The sequence below is a fragment of the Rhinoraja longicauda genome, chromosome 40 (assembly GCF_053455715.1).
Source record: "Rhinoraja longicauda isolate Sanriku21f chromosome 40, sRhiLon1.1, whole genome shotgun sequence".
Lineage (NCBI taxonomy): Eukaryota > Metazoa > Chordata > Chondrichthyes > Rajiformes > Arhynchobatidae > Rhinoraja > Rhinoraja longicauda.
The window spans coordinates 2,217,753-2,232,521 of NC_135992.1; the positions used below are offsets into that span (position 1 = coordinate 2,217,753).

Genomic DNA, 14,769 nt, shown 5'->3' on the forward strand with positions numbered 1-14,769 from the left:
CTCTGCGATGCGGACTCCCAAGTATTTGAAACTGCTCACCTCTATCCACAATAGACCCATTTATCTCCAGTGGCGTGTACGTCCTTGGATGTTTAGCCCTTCTGAAGTCCACAATCAGCTCCTTTGTTTTAGTGACATTCAAGAGGAGGCTATTGTCCTGACACCAGAGTGCCAGATCAGCCACCTCCTCCCGGTAGTCCTTCTCATCGTTGTTGGAGATCCGGCCCACCACCACAGTGTCATCAGCAAACTTGATGATGGAGTTTGAGCTGAACCTGGCCCCACAGTCATGTGTGTACAGGGAGTACAGTAGGGGGCTAAGGACGCAACCCTGGGGGGATCCTATGTTCAGGGTGAGGGAACTAGATGTGTGTTCCCCCATCCTGACCACTTGGGGCCTGGCAGTGAGAAAGTCCAGGACCCAGGCACACAGAGGGGTGCTAAGCCCCAGTTCCAGCAGCTTCTCAACCAGTCTGCTGGGGACTATTGTGTTGAATGCTGAACTAAAGTCAATGAACAGCATCCTCACATAGCCCCCCTTCTGGCTGTCCAGATGAGAGAGAGCGGTGTGTAGAACCTGGGAGACCGCATCATCCGTGGACCTGTTCGGACGGTATGCGAACTGTAGTGGGTCCATGTTGCGAGGAAGGAGGGCGCAGATGTGCTTCTTGACTAGCCTCTCAAAGCATTTCATGACAACCGAGGTGAGGGCCACCGGTCGGTAGTCATTTAAACATGCTGGAGAGGCATTCTTTGGCACCGGTACAATGATGGATCTTTTGAAGCATGCAGGGACCATGGACTTGGCCAAGGAGAGGTTGAATATTGTGGTGAGCACTGGAGCAAGCTGAGTAGCACAAGACTTTAGTACTCGCCCAGATATACCATCTGGGCCTCCAGCTTTCCTCGTGTTCACACGCGTCAGAGCCCACCTCACCTCATGCTCGGACACCGAGAATGTGTGCACATCCCCGGGGGTGGATCCCCCTCCAGCCTCGCTAGCCAGCGCCCCTTCGGGGCTGTTTTTAGACGGCGAGCTGGTGGTGTTACCCGTCTCAAACCGTGCGTAAAAAGAGTTCAGGTCATCAGCTAAGGAGGAGCCGGCACTTCCGGTTGAGGGGGTGCTGGACCTGTAGCTAGTTATTGTCCGTAGCCCCTGCCAAAGGCGCCTGGTGTCCTGCTGCTCCATCTGTGACTCCATCTTGTCCCGGTACCTCTTTTTTTGCATCCTTCACTGCCCTTCGCAGTCGGTAGGACTCTCCCTTGTAGTCGTCCATGTTGCCGGATGCCAGGCCGGAGTTGTAAGCAGCGGTGCGAGCATTCAAGGCCACGCGATTAGACCTGTCCACCCAGGGTTTTTGGTTAGGGAAGATACTGACCCTTACCGTGGGGATGATGGTATCGGCTATTGTGGCAATGAAGTCCGTAACCGCTTCCGCAAACTCATTTACGTCTCTGGAACTTGCTTGGAACATGTTCCAGTCGACTTCGCTCAGTGCATCCTGCAGCATGGCCTCTGAATGGTCAGCCCACCGCTTTACGTCCCTCGTCACTGTCACTTCCCGTATTATCCGTTGTTTGTACTCCGGCAGCAGGAAAATGGCAGCATGGTCAGATTTCCCAAAAGGAGGGAGAGAAAAGGCCTTGTAGCCTTTCCTGAACGGCGTGTAGCAGTGGTCCAAAGTTATATCCCCCCTGGTGACACACGTGATGTGTTGGTAGAAGTTGGGCATGACCTTTTTGAGATTTCCCCTATTGAAGTCTCCAGCCACCAGCACAGCCGCATCAGGGTTCTTGTTTTGGTGTTGACACAACACATCGTGTAGGGTGGACAGTGCCACGTCGGTGTCCGCATGCGGTGGGATATAGACGGCTGTGATGATCACCGAGCTGAACTCCCGGGGTAGGTAGAATGGTCGGCATGAGATAGTTAGATGTTCCAGGTCCGGCGAGCAGGAACGAGAAAGCGTCTTAATATTTCCAGGATTGCACCAGTTATTATAGGTCAAGAAGCAGACTCCTCCGCCCTTGGATTTCCCGGATTCTTCCGTTCTGTCCGCCCGGAAAACAGTGAAGGACTCGGATGGGCAGATCACCTGGTCAGGCACCAGCGGGGTCAGCCATGTTTCGGTCGGACAAAGGATGTTATAGTTCTTTATGTCCCTCTGGAATCTGATCCTTGCCCTCAGGTCATCCAGCTTGTTCTCCAGGGACTGGACGCTGGCCAGAAGTATGCTGTACAGAGGTGGACGTAAGGCTTGGGTTCTCAGCCTGTTCCGAATCCGAGCCAGCACCGCCATTCAATGTGATCATGGCTGATCATTCTCAATCAGTACCCCGTTCCTGCCTTCTCCCCATACCCCCTGACTCCGCTATCCTTAAGAGCTCTATCTAGCTCTCTCTTGAATGCAGTGACTGCCCCACATTCCTCACTGTGATGGAAGGCTAAAAGAAAAGTTCAATCTCTTCCCTCCTTTCCCTCCAGCGGTCAGGGGCCTCGAGCCTTCCATTGACGGGACGATTTTGACTCCCGTAGCCGGCAGTCGGGCCTTCCTCGTCAGGGGGCAATCAATCTCCTGCTTCGGGGGATGGAGGGGGGGGTCTCAGCTCCCCCACGCCGGGCGATCTACCCCTGGTCGGGGCTTGTCGAACTTCATGCAGCTTGGAGCTCCTGACCTCGGACCGCACCTGGAGTACTGTGTGCAGTTGTACAGGGCCCTAGTGAGACCGCACCTGGAGTACTGTGTGCAGTTGTACAGGGCCCTAGTGAGACCGCACCTGGAGTACTGTGTGCAGTTGTACAGGGCCCTAGTGAGACCGCACCTGGAGTACTGTGTGCAGTTGTACAGGGCCCTAGTGAGACCGCACCTGGAGTACTGTGTGCAGTTGTACAGGGCCCTAGTGAGACCGCACCTGGAGTACTGTGCGCAGTTTTACAGGGCCCTAGTGAGACCGCACCTGGAGTACTGTGCAGTTGTACAGAGCCCTAGAGAGACCGCACCTGGAGTATTGTGCGCAGTTGTACAGGGCCCTAGACCTCACCTGGAGTACTGAGTGCTATTGAGGGTGTGCAGCGTAGGTTTACTAGGTTAATTCCCGGAATGGCGGGACTGTCGTATGTTGAAAGACTGGAGCGACTAGGCTTGTATACACTGGAATTTAGAAGGATGAGAGGAGATCTTATCGAAACGTATAAGATTATTAAGGGGTTGGACACGTTAGAGGCAGGAAACACGTTCCCAATGTTGGGGGAGTCCAGAACAAGGGGCCACAGTTTAAGAATAAGGGGTCGGCCATTTAGAACGGAGATGAGGAAAAACTTTTTCAGTCAGAGAGTTGTAAATCTGTGGAACTCTCTGCCTCAGAGGGCAGTGGAGGCCAATTCTCTGAATGCATTCAAGAGAGAGCTAGATAGAGCTCTTAAGGATAGCGGAGTCAGGGGGTATGGGGAGAAGGCAGGAACGGGGTACTGATTGAGAATGATCAGCCATGATCACATTGAATGGCGGTGCTGGCTCGAAGGGCCGAATGGCCTCCTCCTGCACCTATTGCCTATTGTCTACCCGAGACTGCGAGCTCTTTGATGTTAAAGTCCGCTGGCCACGGTTGGAGCGTGGATCCCAGGCAAGGGATCGCACGTTCAGATGGTAAGCCCTGACTGGAACAAAACAAAGATAATAAGGAGGTGGCGCAGTCTGACTCTTCTGCAGGAAGGAAACATAAAACTAAACACAGATGCTGGAAAACTGAACCTAAAGCAGGTAATGCTGGGGAAACTCAGCAGGTCAAACCGTATCTGTGAATAAACACTCAGAATTGGGGTCTGCAGCCCTTAGTTCAAACTGGGAAAGGGAGAGTACAAATTAGTTTAAAGTAAGGGAAATTGGTGGAGTTCACAAGTTATAGTAGAATTAGGCCATTCGGCCCATCGAGTCTACTCTGCCATTCAATCATGGCTGAACTCTGCCTCCTAATCCCAATTTCCTGCCTTCTCCCCACAGCCCCTGACACCTGTTCTAATCAAGAATTTGTCTATCTCTGCCTTAAAAATATCCATTGACTTAGTCTCCATAGCCTCCTGTGACAATGAGTTCCACAGATGCACCACTGAAGAAGGGTCTCGACCCGAAACGCCACCCATCCCTTCTCTCCTGAGATGCTGCCTGACCCACTGAGTCACTCCAGCATTTTGTACCACCCTCTGACTAAAGAAATTCCTCCTCATCTCCTTCCCATAGGAACGTCCTTTAATTCTGAGGCTGTGCCCTCTGGTCTTAGACTCTCCCACCAGTGGAAACGTCCTCTCCACATCCACTCTATCCAAGCCTACGCAGGGAGGGACGGTGGCACAGTGGGTAGAGCCGCTGCCTCACAGCGCCAGAGACCCCGGATCGATCCTGACCTCGGGAGCAGTCTGTGTGGAGTTTGCAAGTTTGCACGTTCTCCCTGTGACCACGTGGGTTTCCTCCGGGTGCTCCGGTTTCCTCCCACATCCCAATGACCTGCGGGTTTGCGGGTTAATCGGCCCCTCTGTAAATTGCTCCCCGGTGTGTAGTGAGCGGATGAGAAAGTGAGATAGGATGGAACCAGTGTGAACGGGGGATCGATGGTTGGCGTGGACCCGATGGGCCGAAGGGCCTGTTCCCACGGTGTATCGTCCAATCATCTCTTCTGTGCAGAAGAGCCCAGACAGTGATCGGAGTGGGGGTAAGATGGCGGCCGGAAACAGGATAGCCAGAGTCCTCCCGAGGGCCAGGGCATACAATGTGGCCCTCATCGTGCACTGTGAATACTGAATACAGGTGCTCCTCGACTTACAATGGGGTCATGTTCCGATAAGCCCATTGTAAATCGAAAATATCGTAAGTCAAAAATGCATTTAATACACCTAACCTACCCAACATCACAGCCACCCAACCTACCCAACCTTCCCAGTTCTCCCTCTATCTTCCTGTCTCCACCTATATCCTTCCTTTGTCCCGCCCCCCCTGACATCAGTCTGAAGAAGGGTCTCGACCCGAAACGTCACCCATTCCTTCTCTCCTGAGATGCTGCCTGACCTGCTGAGTTACTCCAGCATTTTGTGAATAAAAACCCACCCAACATCATAGCCACCTAACCTACAAAGGCCTTTTCGGCCACCTTATCTACCTGCGAACCTACCTTCGAGCAAATAGATCACATAGTGAACAAAAGAACGTTCAATCAAAATTTTTAATCAAACTTTTCTCCGGGATCGTCAGTTTCCTCCCGCGCTCCAAAGACATGCAGGATTGTAGGTCATTCGGCTTGGTATGAACGTAAATTGTCCCTAGTGCGTGTGGAGCAGTGTTAACGTGCGGGGATCTCTGGTCGGCGCGGACTCGGTGGGCCCGTTTCCGCGCTGTATCTCTGAACTAAACTAGTCTAACAGCCCAAAGTCGCTGGTGCAACCTAGACCGTGTGTAGTTTGTAGTTTAGTCATTGTTTGCGGTAGTCAGCAGATGGTCGTTACTGGGGCTGGAGGTAGCCGCTGTGGGGTCAAGGTTTCAGGAACCCGAGTAATCTCCATCTGTCAGCTGAGCGAGTGAATCACCAGTGATCATCACTTACAGCAACCCGACACCAGGCTTTACAGCAAATCACCAGACTTCAGCTGGTAATAAAGCTAGCCGAACAACTGCAGATAATCTGCAGTGTTATATATATAACATATAATATATAACAATTACAGCACGGAAACAGGCCCGTTCGGCCCTACCAGTCCACGCCGACCACTTTCCCTGACCTAGTCTCATCTACCTGCTCTCAGACCATAACCCTCCAATCCCCTCCTATCCATATACCTATCCAATTTACTCTTAAATAATAAAATCGAGCCAGCCTCCACCACTTCCACCGGAAGCCCATTCCATACAGCCACAACCCTCTGAGTAAAGAAGTTACCCCTCATGTTACCCCTAAACTTTTGTCCCTCAATTCTGAAGCTATGTCCCCTTGTTGGAATCTTCCCTACTCTCAAAGGGAAAAGCCTACCCACGTCAACTCTGTCCGTCCCTCTTAAAATTTTAAAAACCTCTATCAAGTCCCCCCTCAACCTTCTACGCTCCAAAGAATAAAGACCCAACCTGTTCAACCTCTCTCTGTAGCTTAAGTGCTGAAACCCAGGCAACATTCTAGTAAATCTCCTCTGTACCCTCTCCATTTTGTCGACATCCTTCCTATAATTTGGCGACCAGAACTGCACACCATACTCCAGATTCGGCCTCACCAATGCCCTGTACAATTTCAACATTACATCCCAACTTCTATATTCGATGCTCTGATTTATAAAGGCAAGCATACCAAACGCCTTCTTCACCACCCTATCCACATGAGATTCCACCTTCAGGGAACAATGCACAGTTATTCCCAGATCCCTCTGTTCCACTGCATTCCTCAATTCCCTACCATTTACCCTGTACGTCCTATTTTGATTTATCTGGCCTGTGTCTCATTACAGCTCGTTAACCACAAGCTGCCTGCTATTCCCCCAGCCTTGCATCATTCTGGACAGCGTTGGGGCATCCCAAGGCGCTAAATCAATGCAGTCCGGGTTTTTTTTAACTGGGATTTTTCGTGAGAAAACTTTCATGATCCGCACATTTTGTGTGTTTGCATTAGGAGCAGCAAAGGAGCTTGCATGAGCCGGGACATCACGTATTTTGGGCTAAATCGGTTTGTCCCGCACGGGGACCGCCCTTGTCCCGTGTTAGTAGGGGTTGCCAACTTCCTCGCTCCCAAATACGGGACAAAGGGTGACGTCACCGCCCCGCGCCCCACGTGACCTCACCCAGCCAGCGGCCACGTGCTCCCGCTCCACCAATGGCGGCCGCTGGCTGGGTGAGGTCACGACTTTGGGATTCGACTTGCGTTTTGGGAATCCTGCACCAGCACTCCCAAACCCCATTTGCACCTCCGATTTCTGGATCCTCTTCCCATTTGTACGGAGTTTGTACGTTCTCCCTGTGACCTGCGTGGGTTTTCTCAGGGCGCTCCGGTTTCCTCCCACACTCCAAAGACGTACAGGTTTGTAGGTTTCACACACAGGTTTGTAGGCATCGGAACACAGCTACCAGCCTTGGAGGGCATCTACAACACACGATGCCTCAGAAAAGCCACCAGCATCCACAAAGACCCTGCAACAGTCTGTTCGAACTTCTACCATCGGGCAGACGATACAAGGCCTTCTACGCCCGCACCTCCAGACTCAGGAACAGCTTCATCCCCAGGGCCATAGCTGCTATGAACCGGTCCTGCTGATCCGGATGGTCACATCGCACAGTGATCCGGCACAGATCAACTTGCACTTTATTCTGTCTTAAAACTTACAATTTGTTTCGTTGGGTTGTTGTTTAAATTAATTAATTTATTGCATCGTAATTTATTGAGGCGCATTCCCAATCTCGTTGTACCCCTGTACAATGACAATAAAGATATATTGTATTGTATTGTTTGGTGAAATTTGTAAATTGTCCCTAATGTGTAAGATAGTGTCAGTGTGCGGGGATCGCTGGTCGGTGCGGACTCAGTGGGCCGAAGGGCCTGTTTCTGCACTGTATCTCTAAACTAAACTAAACTAAAAAATACCTTGCTGTTTGTGGTTATTTAGGGTCAGTCTACGGTCAAGAGAATCAAGAGTCAAGAGTGTTTTATTGTCAGATGTCCCAGATAGAACAACGGCATTCTTAATTCACTGAAATTCAATGAAGTTAAGTTTCCCTCCGTGCACAGGAGGCAGAGCTCCAGAGACCGAGGTTCGATTCTGACCCACCAGTACTGTTTGTGTGGAGTTTGCAGGATCTCATTGCGTGGGCGGCACGGTGGCGCAGCGGTAGAGTTGCTGCCTTACAGCGAATGCAGCGCCAGAGACTCAGGTTCGATCCCGACTACGGGCGTCGTCTGTACGGAGTTTGTACGTTCTCCCCGTGACCTGCGTGGGTTTTCTCCGAGATTTTCGGTTTCCTCCCACTCTCCAAAGACGTGCAGGTTTGTAGGTTAATTGGCTTGGTGTAAATGTAAAAATTGTCCCTAGTGTGTGTAGGATAGTGTTAGTGTGCGGGGATCGCTGGGCGGCGCGGACCCGGTGGGCCGAAGGGCCTGTTTCAGCGCTGTATCTCTAAATCTAAATCACGTGGGTTTCCCCGGGCGCTCTGTTTTCCTCCCGCACTCCAAAGACGTACAGGTTTGTAGGTTAATTGGCTTTGATAAAAATTGTGAAATTGTGCTTGATAGGGCTGGTCGCTGGTTGGAGTGGTCTCTGTAGGACAAAGGGCTCTTTCCACGCTGTATCTCTACAGTCTAAAGTCCTCCTCCATGTTGATATGGGAATAAACAGGTGTGAGACCAACAATACATCTCACATCCCCTCCCCTCTCCATCTTTCTTGTCCCCCCCCACTCCCAATTCTCCCACTATATCCCACCCACCCCCCGTCACCCCACTCCTTTCCCCTCCCACACACACTCAACTCCCATCCCCGAGTCTCTCATTTCCCTCCCCCCCACCCCGCTGTCTTACAACTCCAGAGACCCAGGCTCGATTCCAACCTCCGGTGCTGTCTGTGTGGAGTTTGCAGGCTCTCTCCTGATGATCACATAGGTTTCCCCAGGGTGCTCCAGTTTTAGCCCACACTCCAAAGGCATGCAGATCCCTGGATGAATCGGGGATAGGACAGATGTGAGCTAGCATTGTCTCAAAGGGCCGAATATCCTTCGAATGATGTCCGAACAAGGGGCGGCACGGTGGCGCAGCGGTAGAGTTGCTGCCTTAAAGTGTCAGAGACCCAGGTTCGATCCTGACTACGGGTGCTGTCTGTGAGGAGTTTGCACGTTCTTCCTGTGTCTGCACTGGTTTTCTCTGGGTGCTCTGGTTTCCTCCCACACTCCCAAAGTCATGTATGTTTGTAGCTCAAATCTGTAGGAACGGCAGATGCTGTTTTAAACCAAAGATAGACACAAAATGCTGGAGGCAGCATCTTTGGAGAGAAGGAATGGGTGACATTTCAGGTCGAACAGGCAGACTTGAAGACAGGTTTGTAGATAATTGGATTTGGTAAAAATTGTAAGAACGTCCCTAGTGTGTAGGATAGTGTTAGTGTATGGGATAATCGCTGGTTGGCAGGTAGACTGGGAAAATCAGGTTGGAAATGGACCCCAGGAAAGAGAGTTTGTAGAGTGCCTTCGAGATGGATTCTTAGAACAGCTTGTACTGGAGCCTACCAGGGAGAAGGCAATTCTGGATTTAGTGTTGTGTAATGATCCTGATCTGATAAGGGGACTAGAGGTAAAAGAGCCATTAGGAGGCAATGATCACAACATGATAAGTTTTACTCTGCAAATGGAAAGGCAGAAGGGAAAATCGGAAGTGTCAGTATTACAGTATAGCAAAGGGGATTACAGAGGCATGAGGCGGGAGCTGGCCAAAATTGACTGGAAGGAGGCCCTAGCAGGGAAGACGGTAGAACAGCAATGGCAGGTATTCCTGGGAATAATGCAGAGGTTGCAGGATCAATTTATCCCAAAGAGGCGGAAAGACTCTAAGGGGAGTAAGAGACACCTGTGGCTGACGAGGGAAGTCAAGGACAGCATAAAAATAAAGGAGAGGAAGTATAACATAGCAAAGAAGAGTGGGAAGACAGAGGATTGGGACTCTTTTAAAGAGCAACAAAGGTTAACTAAAAAGGCAATACGGGGAGAAAAGATGAGGTACGAGGGTAAACTAGCCAATAATATAAAGGAGGATAGCAAAAGTTTTTTTAGGTACGTGAAGAGGAAAAAAATAGTCAAGGCAAATGTGGGTCCCTTGAAGACAGAAGCAGGGGAATTTATTATGGGGAACAAAGAAATGGCAGACGAGTTAAACCGTTACTTTAGATCTGTCTTCACTGAGGAAGATACACACAATCTCCCAAATGTTCTAGGGGCTGGAGAACCTAGGGTGATGGAGGAACTGAAGGAAATCCACATTAGGCAGGAAATGGTTTTGGGTAGACTGATGGGACTGAAGGCTGATAAATCCCCAGGGCCTGATGGTCTGCATCCCAGGGTACTTAAGGAGGTGGCTCTAGAAATAGTGGAAGCATTGGAGATCATTTTTCAATGTTCTATAGATTCAGGATCAGTTCCTGTGGATTGGAGAATAGCAAATGTTATCCCACTTTTTAAGAAAGGAGGGAGAGAGAAAACGGGTAATTATAGACCAGTTAGTCTGACATCAGTGGTGGGGAAGATGCTGGAGTCAATTATAAAAGACGAAATTGCTGAGCATTTGGATAGCGGTAACAGGATCATTCCGAGTCAGCATGGATTTACGAAGGGGAAATCATGCTTGACAAATCTACTGGAATTTTTTGAGGATGTAACTAGGAAAATTGACAGGGGAGAGTCAGTGGATGTGGTGTACCTCGACTTTCAGAAAGCCTTCGACAAGGTCCCACATAGGAGATTAGTGGGCAAAATTAGAGCACATGGTATTGGGGGTAGGGTACTGACATGGATAGAAAATTGGTTGACAGACAGAAAGCAAAGAGTGGGGATAAATGGGTCCCTTTCGGAATGGCAGGCAGTGACCAGTGGGGTACCGCAAGGTTCGGTGCTGGGACCCCAGCTATTTACGATATACATTAATGACTTAGATGAAGGGATTAAAAGTACCATTAGCAAATTTGCAGATGATACTAAGCTGGGGGGTAGTGTGAATTGTGAGGAAGATGCAATAAGGCTGCAGGGTGACTTGGACAGGTTGTGGGCGGATACATGGCAGATGCAGTTTAATGTAGATAAGTGTGAGGTTATTCACTTTGGAAGTAAGAATAGAAAGGCAGATTATTATCTGAATGGTGTCAAGTTAGGAAGAGGGGATGTTCAACGAGATCTGGGTGTCCTACTGCATCAGTCACTGAAAGGAAGCATGCAGGTACAGCAGGCAGTGAAGAAAGCCAATGGAATGTTGGCCTTCATAACAAGAGGAGTTGAGTATAGGAGCAAAGAGGTCCTTCTACAGTTGTACAGGGCCCTGGTGAGACCGCACCTGGAGTACTGTGTGCAGTTTTGGTCTCCAAATTTGAGGAAGGATATTCTTGTTATTGAGGGCGTGCAGCGTAGGTTCACTAGGTTAATTCCCGGAATGGCGGGACTGTCGTATGTTGAAAGGCTGGAGCAATTAGGCTTGTATACACTGCAATTTAAAAGGATGAGGGGGGATCTTATTGAAACATATAAGATAATTAGGGGATTGGACACATTAGAGGCAGGAAACATGTTCCCAATGTTGGGGGAGTCCAGAACAAGGGGCCACAGTTTAAGAATAAGGGGTAGGCCATTTAGAACGGAGATGAGGAAGAACTTTTTCAGTCAGAGAGTGGTGAAGGTGTGGAATTCTCTGCCTCAGAAGGCAGTGGAGGCCAGTTCGTTGGATGCTTTCAAGAGAGAGCTGGATAGAGCTCTTAAGGATAGCGGAGTGAGGGGGTATGGGGAGAAGGCAGGAACGGGGTACTGATTGAGAGTGATCAGCCATGATCGCATTGAATGGCGGTGCTGGCTCGAAGGGCTGAATGGCCTCCTCCTGCACCTATTGTCTATTGTCTATTGACTTTAGTTTAGCTTAGTTTAGAGACACAGTGCGGAAACAGGCCCTTCGTCCCACGAAGTCGGCACCGACCAGCGATCCCAGGAGGTGTAGGAAAATAACTGCAGATGCTGGCTCAAATTAAAGGCAGACACAAAATGCTGGAGTAACTCAGCGGGTCAGGCAGCATCTCAGGAGAGAAGGAATGGGTGATGTTTTGGGTCTGAAGAAGGGTCTCGACCCGAAACGTCATCCATTCCTTCTCTCCTGAGATGCTGCCTGACCCGCTGAGTTACTCCAGCATTTTGTGTCTGCCTCCTACACATTAGCGACAATTTGCAATTTTACTGGAAACTGCAAACATTTTGGAGTGTGGGAGGAAACCGGGGCACCCGGAGAAAACTCACGCGGTCACGGGGAGAACGTGCAAACTCCGTACAGACAGCACCCGTGGTCAGGATCGAACCCGGGTCTCTGGCGCTGTAATGCAGCAACTCTACCGCTGTGCCAGTGTGCAGAAGGGCCTGTTGCCACGCTGTATTGATAAAGTGCTCCTCCATATTGAAATGGGAATGGAGAAAACATGGTGTGAGACCGGCGAGAAATCTCGCATCCCCTCTCCTCTCCATCTCTCCCGTGACCCCACCACTCCAGTGCACTCCCACTATTTCCCACCCCTCTCAAGTCCCCCTGCTCCTAACTAGGGTTGCCAACATGAGCCGGGACATCCCGTATTTTGGGCTCAATTAGTTTGCCCTGTGCGGGACCGCCCCTTGTCCCGTATTAGTAGGGTTGCCAACTTCCTCACTCCCCAAATAAGGTCACGTGGGGCGCGGGGCAGTGACATCACCTTGTCCCGTATTTGGGAGTGAGGAAGTTGGCAACCCTACTCCGAATCCCTCCTCGGTACTCTCACCTCACATCCCCAAGTTTCTAATTTCCCTTCCCCTCTGCCCGCCACCCCCCCCCCCCTCTCACCTTCCATCCACACACACACCCCACCCCCCCCCTCTGGCTTTACATTCATTCCCCGCCTCCTCTCCTCATCTGACACGAGGATGTTGCCAGGTCTAGAGGGTGTGAGCTACAGGGAGAGGTTGAGCAGGCTGGGTCTCTATTCCTTGGAGCGCAGGAGGATGAGGGGAGATCTTATAGAGGTGTATAAAATCATGAGAGGGATAGATCGGGTAGATGCACAGAATCTCTTGCCCAGAGTAGGTGAATCGAGGACCAGAGGACATAGGTTCAAGGTGAAGGGAAAAGGTTTAATAGGAATCTGAGGGGTAACTTTTTCACACAGAGGGTGGTGGGTGTATGGAACAAGCTGCCAGAGGAGGTAGTTGAGGCTGGGACTATCCCAACATTTCAGAAAGAGTTAGACAGGACAGGTTTGGAGGGATATGGACCAAACGCAGGCAGGTGGGACTAGTGTAGCTGGGACATTGTTGACCAGTGTGGGCAAGTTGGGTCAAAGGGCCTGTTTCCACACTGTGTCACTCTATGGGTATTGTGTTCTCCAGTTACTCCAGCATTTTGTGAATAAATACCTTCGATTTGTACCAGCATCTGCAGTCTTATACATACTCCTATACTAAAATCCTCTTGTTATGAAGGCCAATATGCCATTAGCTTTCTTCACTGCCTGCTGTACCTGCATGTTTACATTCAGTGACTGATGTACAAGGACACCCAGGTCTCGCTGCACTTCCCCCTTACCTAACCTGACACTCTGCGAGGAACAGCAGGTGCTGCTTTACACAGGAGACAAACACAAAGTGCTGGAGGAACTCAGGCAGCACCATCATAAATGTGAGGTTATCCACTTTGGCGGTACATTTATGCTGGTGCTGCCTGAGTTCCTCCAGCACTTTGTTTTTGTCTCCGGTGTAAAGCAGCAGCTGCAGTTCCTTCCGCAAACAACCCGCCCCAGCCCCGCCCCCAGCCTCAGCCCCGCCCACAACCCGCCCCAGCCCCGCCCACCCCACGCCCCGCCCCAACACAGCCCCCAACATCGGCCCGCCCCCAGCCCCGTCCCCGCCCCAGCCCCGCCCCCCCGCCTCCAGCTCCGCCCCCCTCGCCTCCAGCCCCGCCCCCCCCCGCCCCAGCCCCGCCCCCAGCGACCAATCACAGGCACCGGGGCCGCCGAATGTATCCAATGTCGCCGCCTCTCGGCCAATGGGCGGCAGCGGCGCATGTTGCAACTTGCAGGCGGCGGCCAATCAGGAGGCGTCGGAGCGGACAGACGCGCATTAGAGGGGCGGAGCAGCCTGGGAGAAGGGACGGGGAGAGGGACAGGCTGCAGGCGGGGGGGATAGCAGCGGCTGCAGGCGGGGCTGGGAGCGGCCACAGGCGGGGGGATAGCAGCGGCCCGGGGAGCGGCCGCAGGCGGGGCTGGGACCAGCAGCAGCCGGACGATGAGCGAGAGGGAGCGGGGGGACGCCCTATCCTCGCTCGCCCACCTTCTGTCCTACGACAGCCTGGTGCACGCCGTGGCCGGCTCTGCGGTAAGATGCCTCTTCTCCCCCCCCCCCCCCACCCCACCCACTCTCTCCCCCCCACCCACTCTCTCCCCCCCACCCCACCCACTCTCTCCCCCCCACCCCACCCACTCTCTCCCCCCCACCCACTCTCTCCCCCCCACCCACTCTCTCCCCCCCACCCACTCTCTCCCCCCCACCCACTCTCTCCCCCCCACCCACTCTCTCCCCCCCACCCACTCTCTCCCCCCCCACCCACTCTCCTCCCTCTCTCTCCCCCCTCTCTCTTCCCCCTCCTCTCTTCCCCCCTCTCTCTTCCCCCTCTCTCTTCCCCATCTCTCTTCCCCCCTCTCTCTTCCCCCTCCTCTCTTCCCCCCTCTCTCTTCCCCCCTCTCTCTTCCCCCCTCTCTCTTCCCCCCTCTCTTCCCCCTCTCTTCCCCCTCTCTCTTCCCCCTCACTTCCCCCCTCTCTTCCCCCTCTCTCTTCCCCCCTCTCTCCCCCCTCTCTCTCCCCCTCTCTCTTCCCCATCTCTCTTCCCCCTCTCTCTTCCCCCTCCTCTCTTCCCCCCTCTCTCTTCCCCCCTCTCTCTCCCCCCTCTCTCTTCCCCCCCTCTCTTCCCCCCTCTCTCTCCCCCCTCTCTCTTCCACCCACCCACTCTCCCCCCCTCTCTCCTCCCCCTCTCTCTTCCCCCCTCTCTCTTCCCCCT

The 14,769-nt window shown here is 52.2% G+C and overlaps 1 protein-coding gene across 1 annotated transcript in view; it reads left to right on the top strand.

Annotated features, from left to right (window-relative positions):
• The first annotated feature begins 13,761 nt into the window (after positions 1 to 13,761).
• LOC144611426 (peroxisomal membrane protein PMP34-like) overlaps positions 13,762 to 14,769 on the top strand; it is a 36,485-nt gene continuing 35,477 nt past the window's right edge. Inside the window, 3 exon segments of the mRNA XM_078430503.1 lie at positions 13,762 to 13,791; positions 13,793 to 13,831; positions 13,833 to 14,090. Of these exon segments, the coding sequence (XP_078286629.1) occupies positions 13,762 to 13,791; positions 13,793 to 13,831; positions 13,833 to 14,090 (327 nt within the window).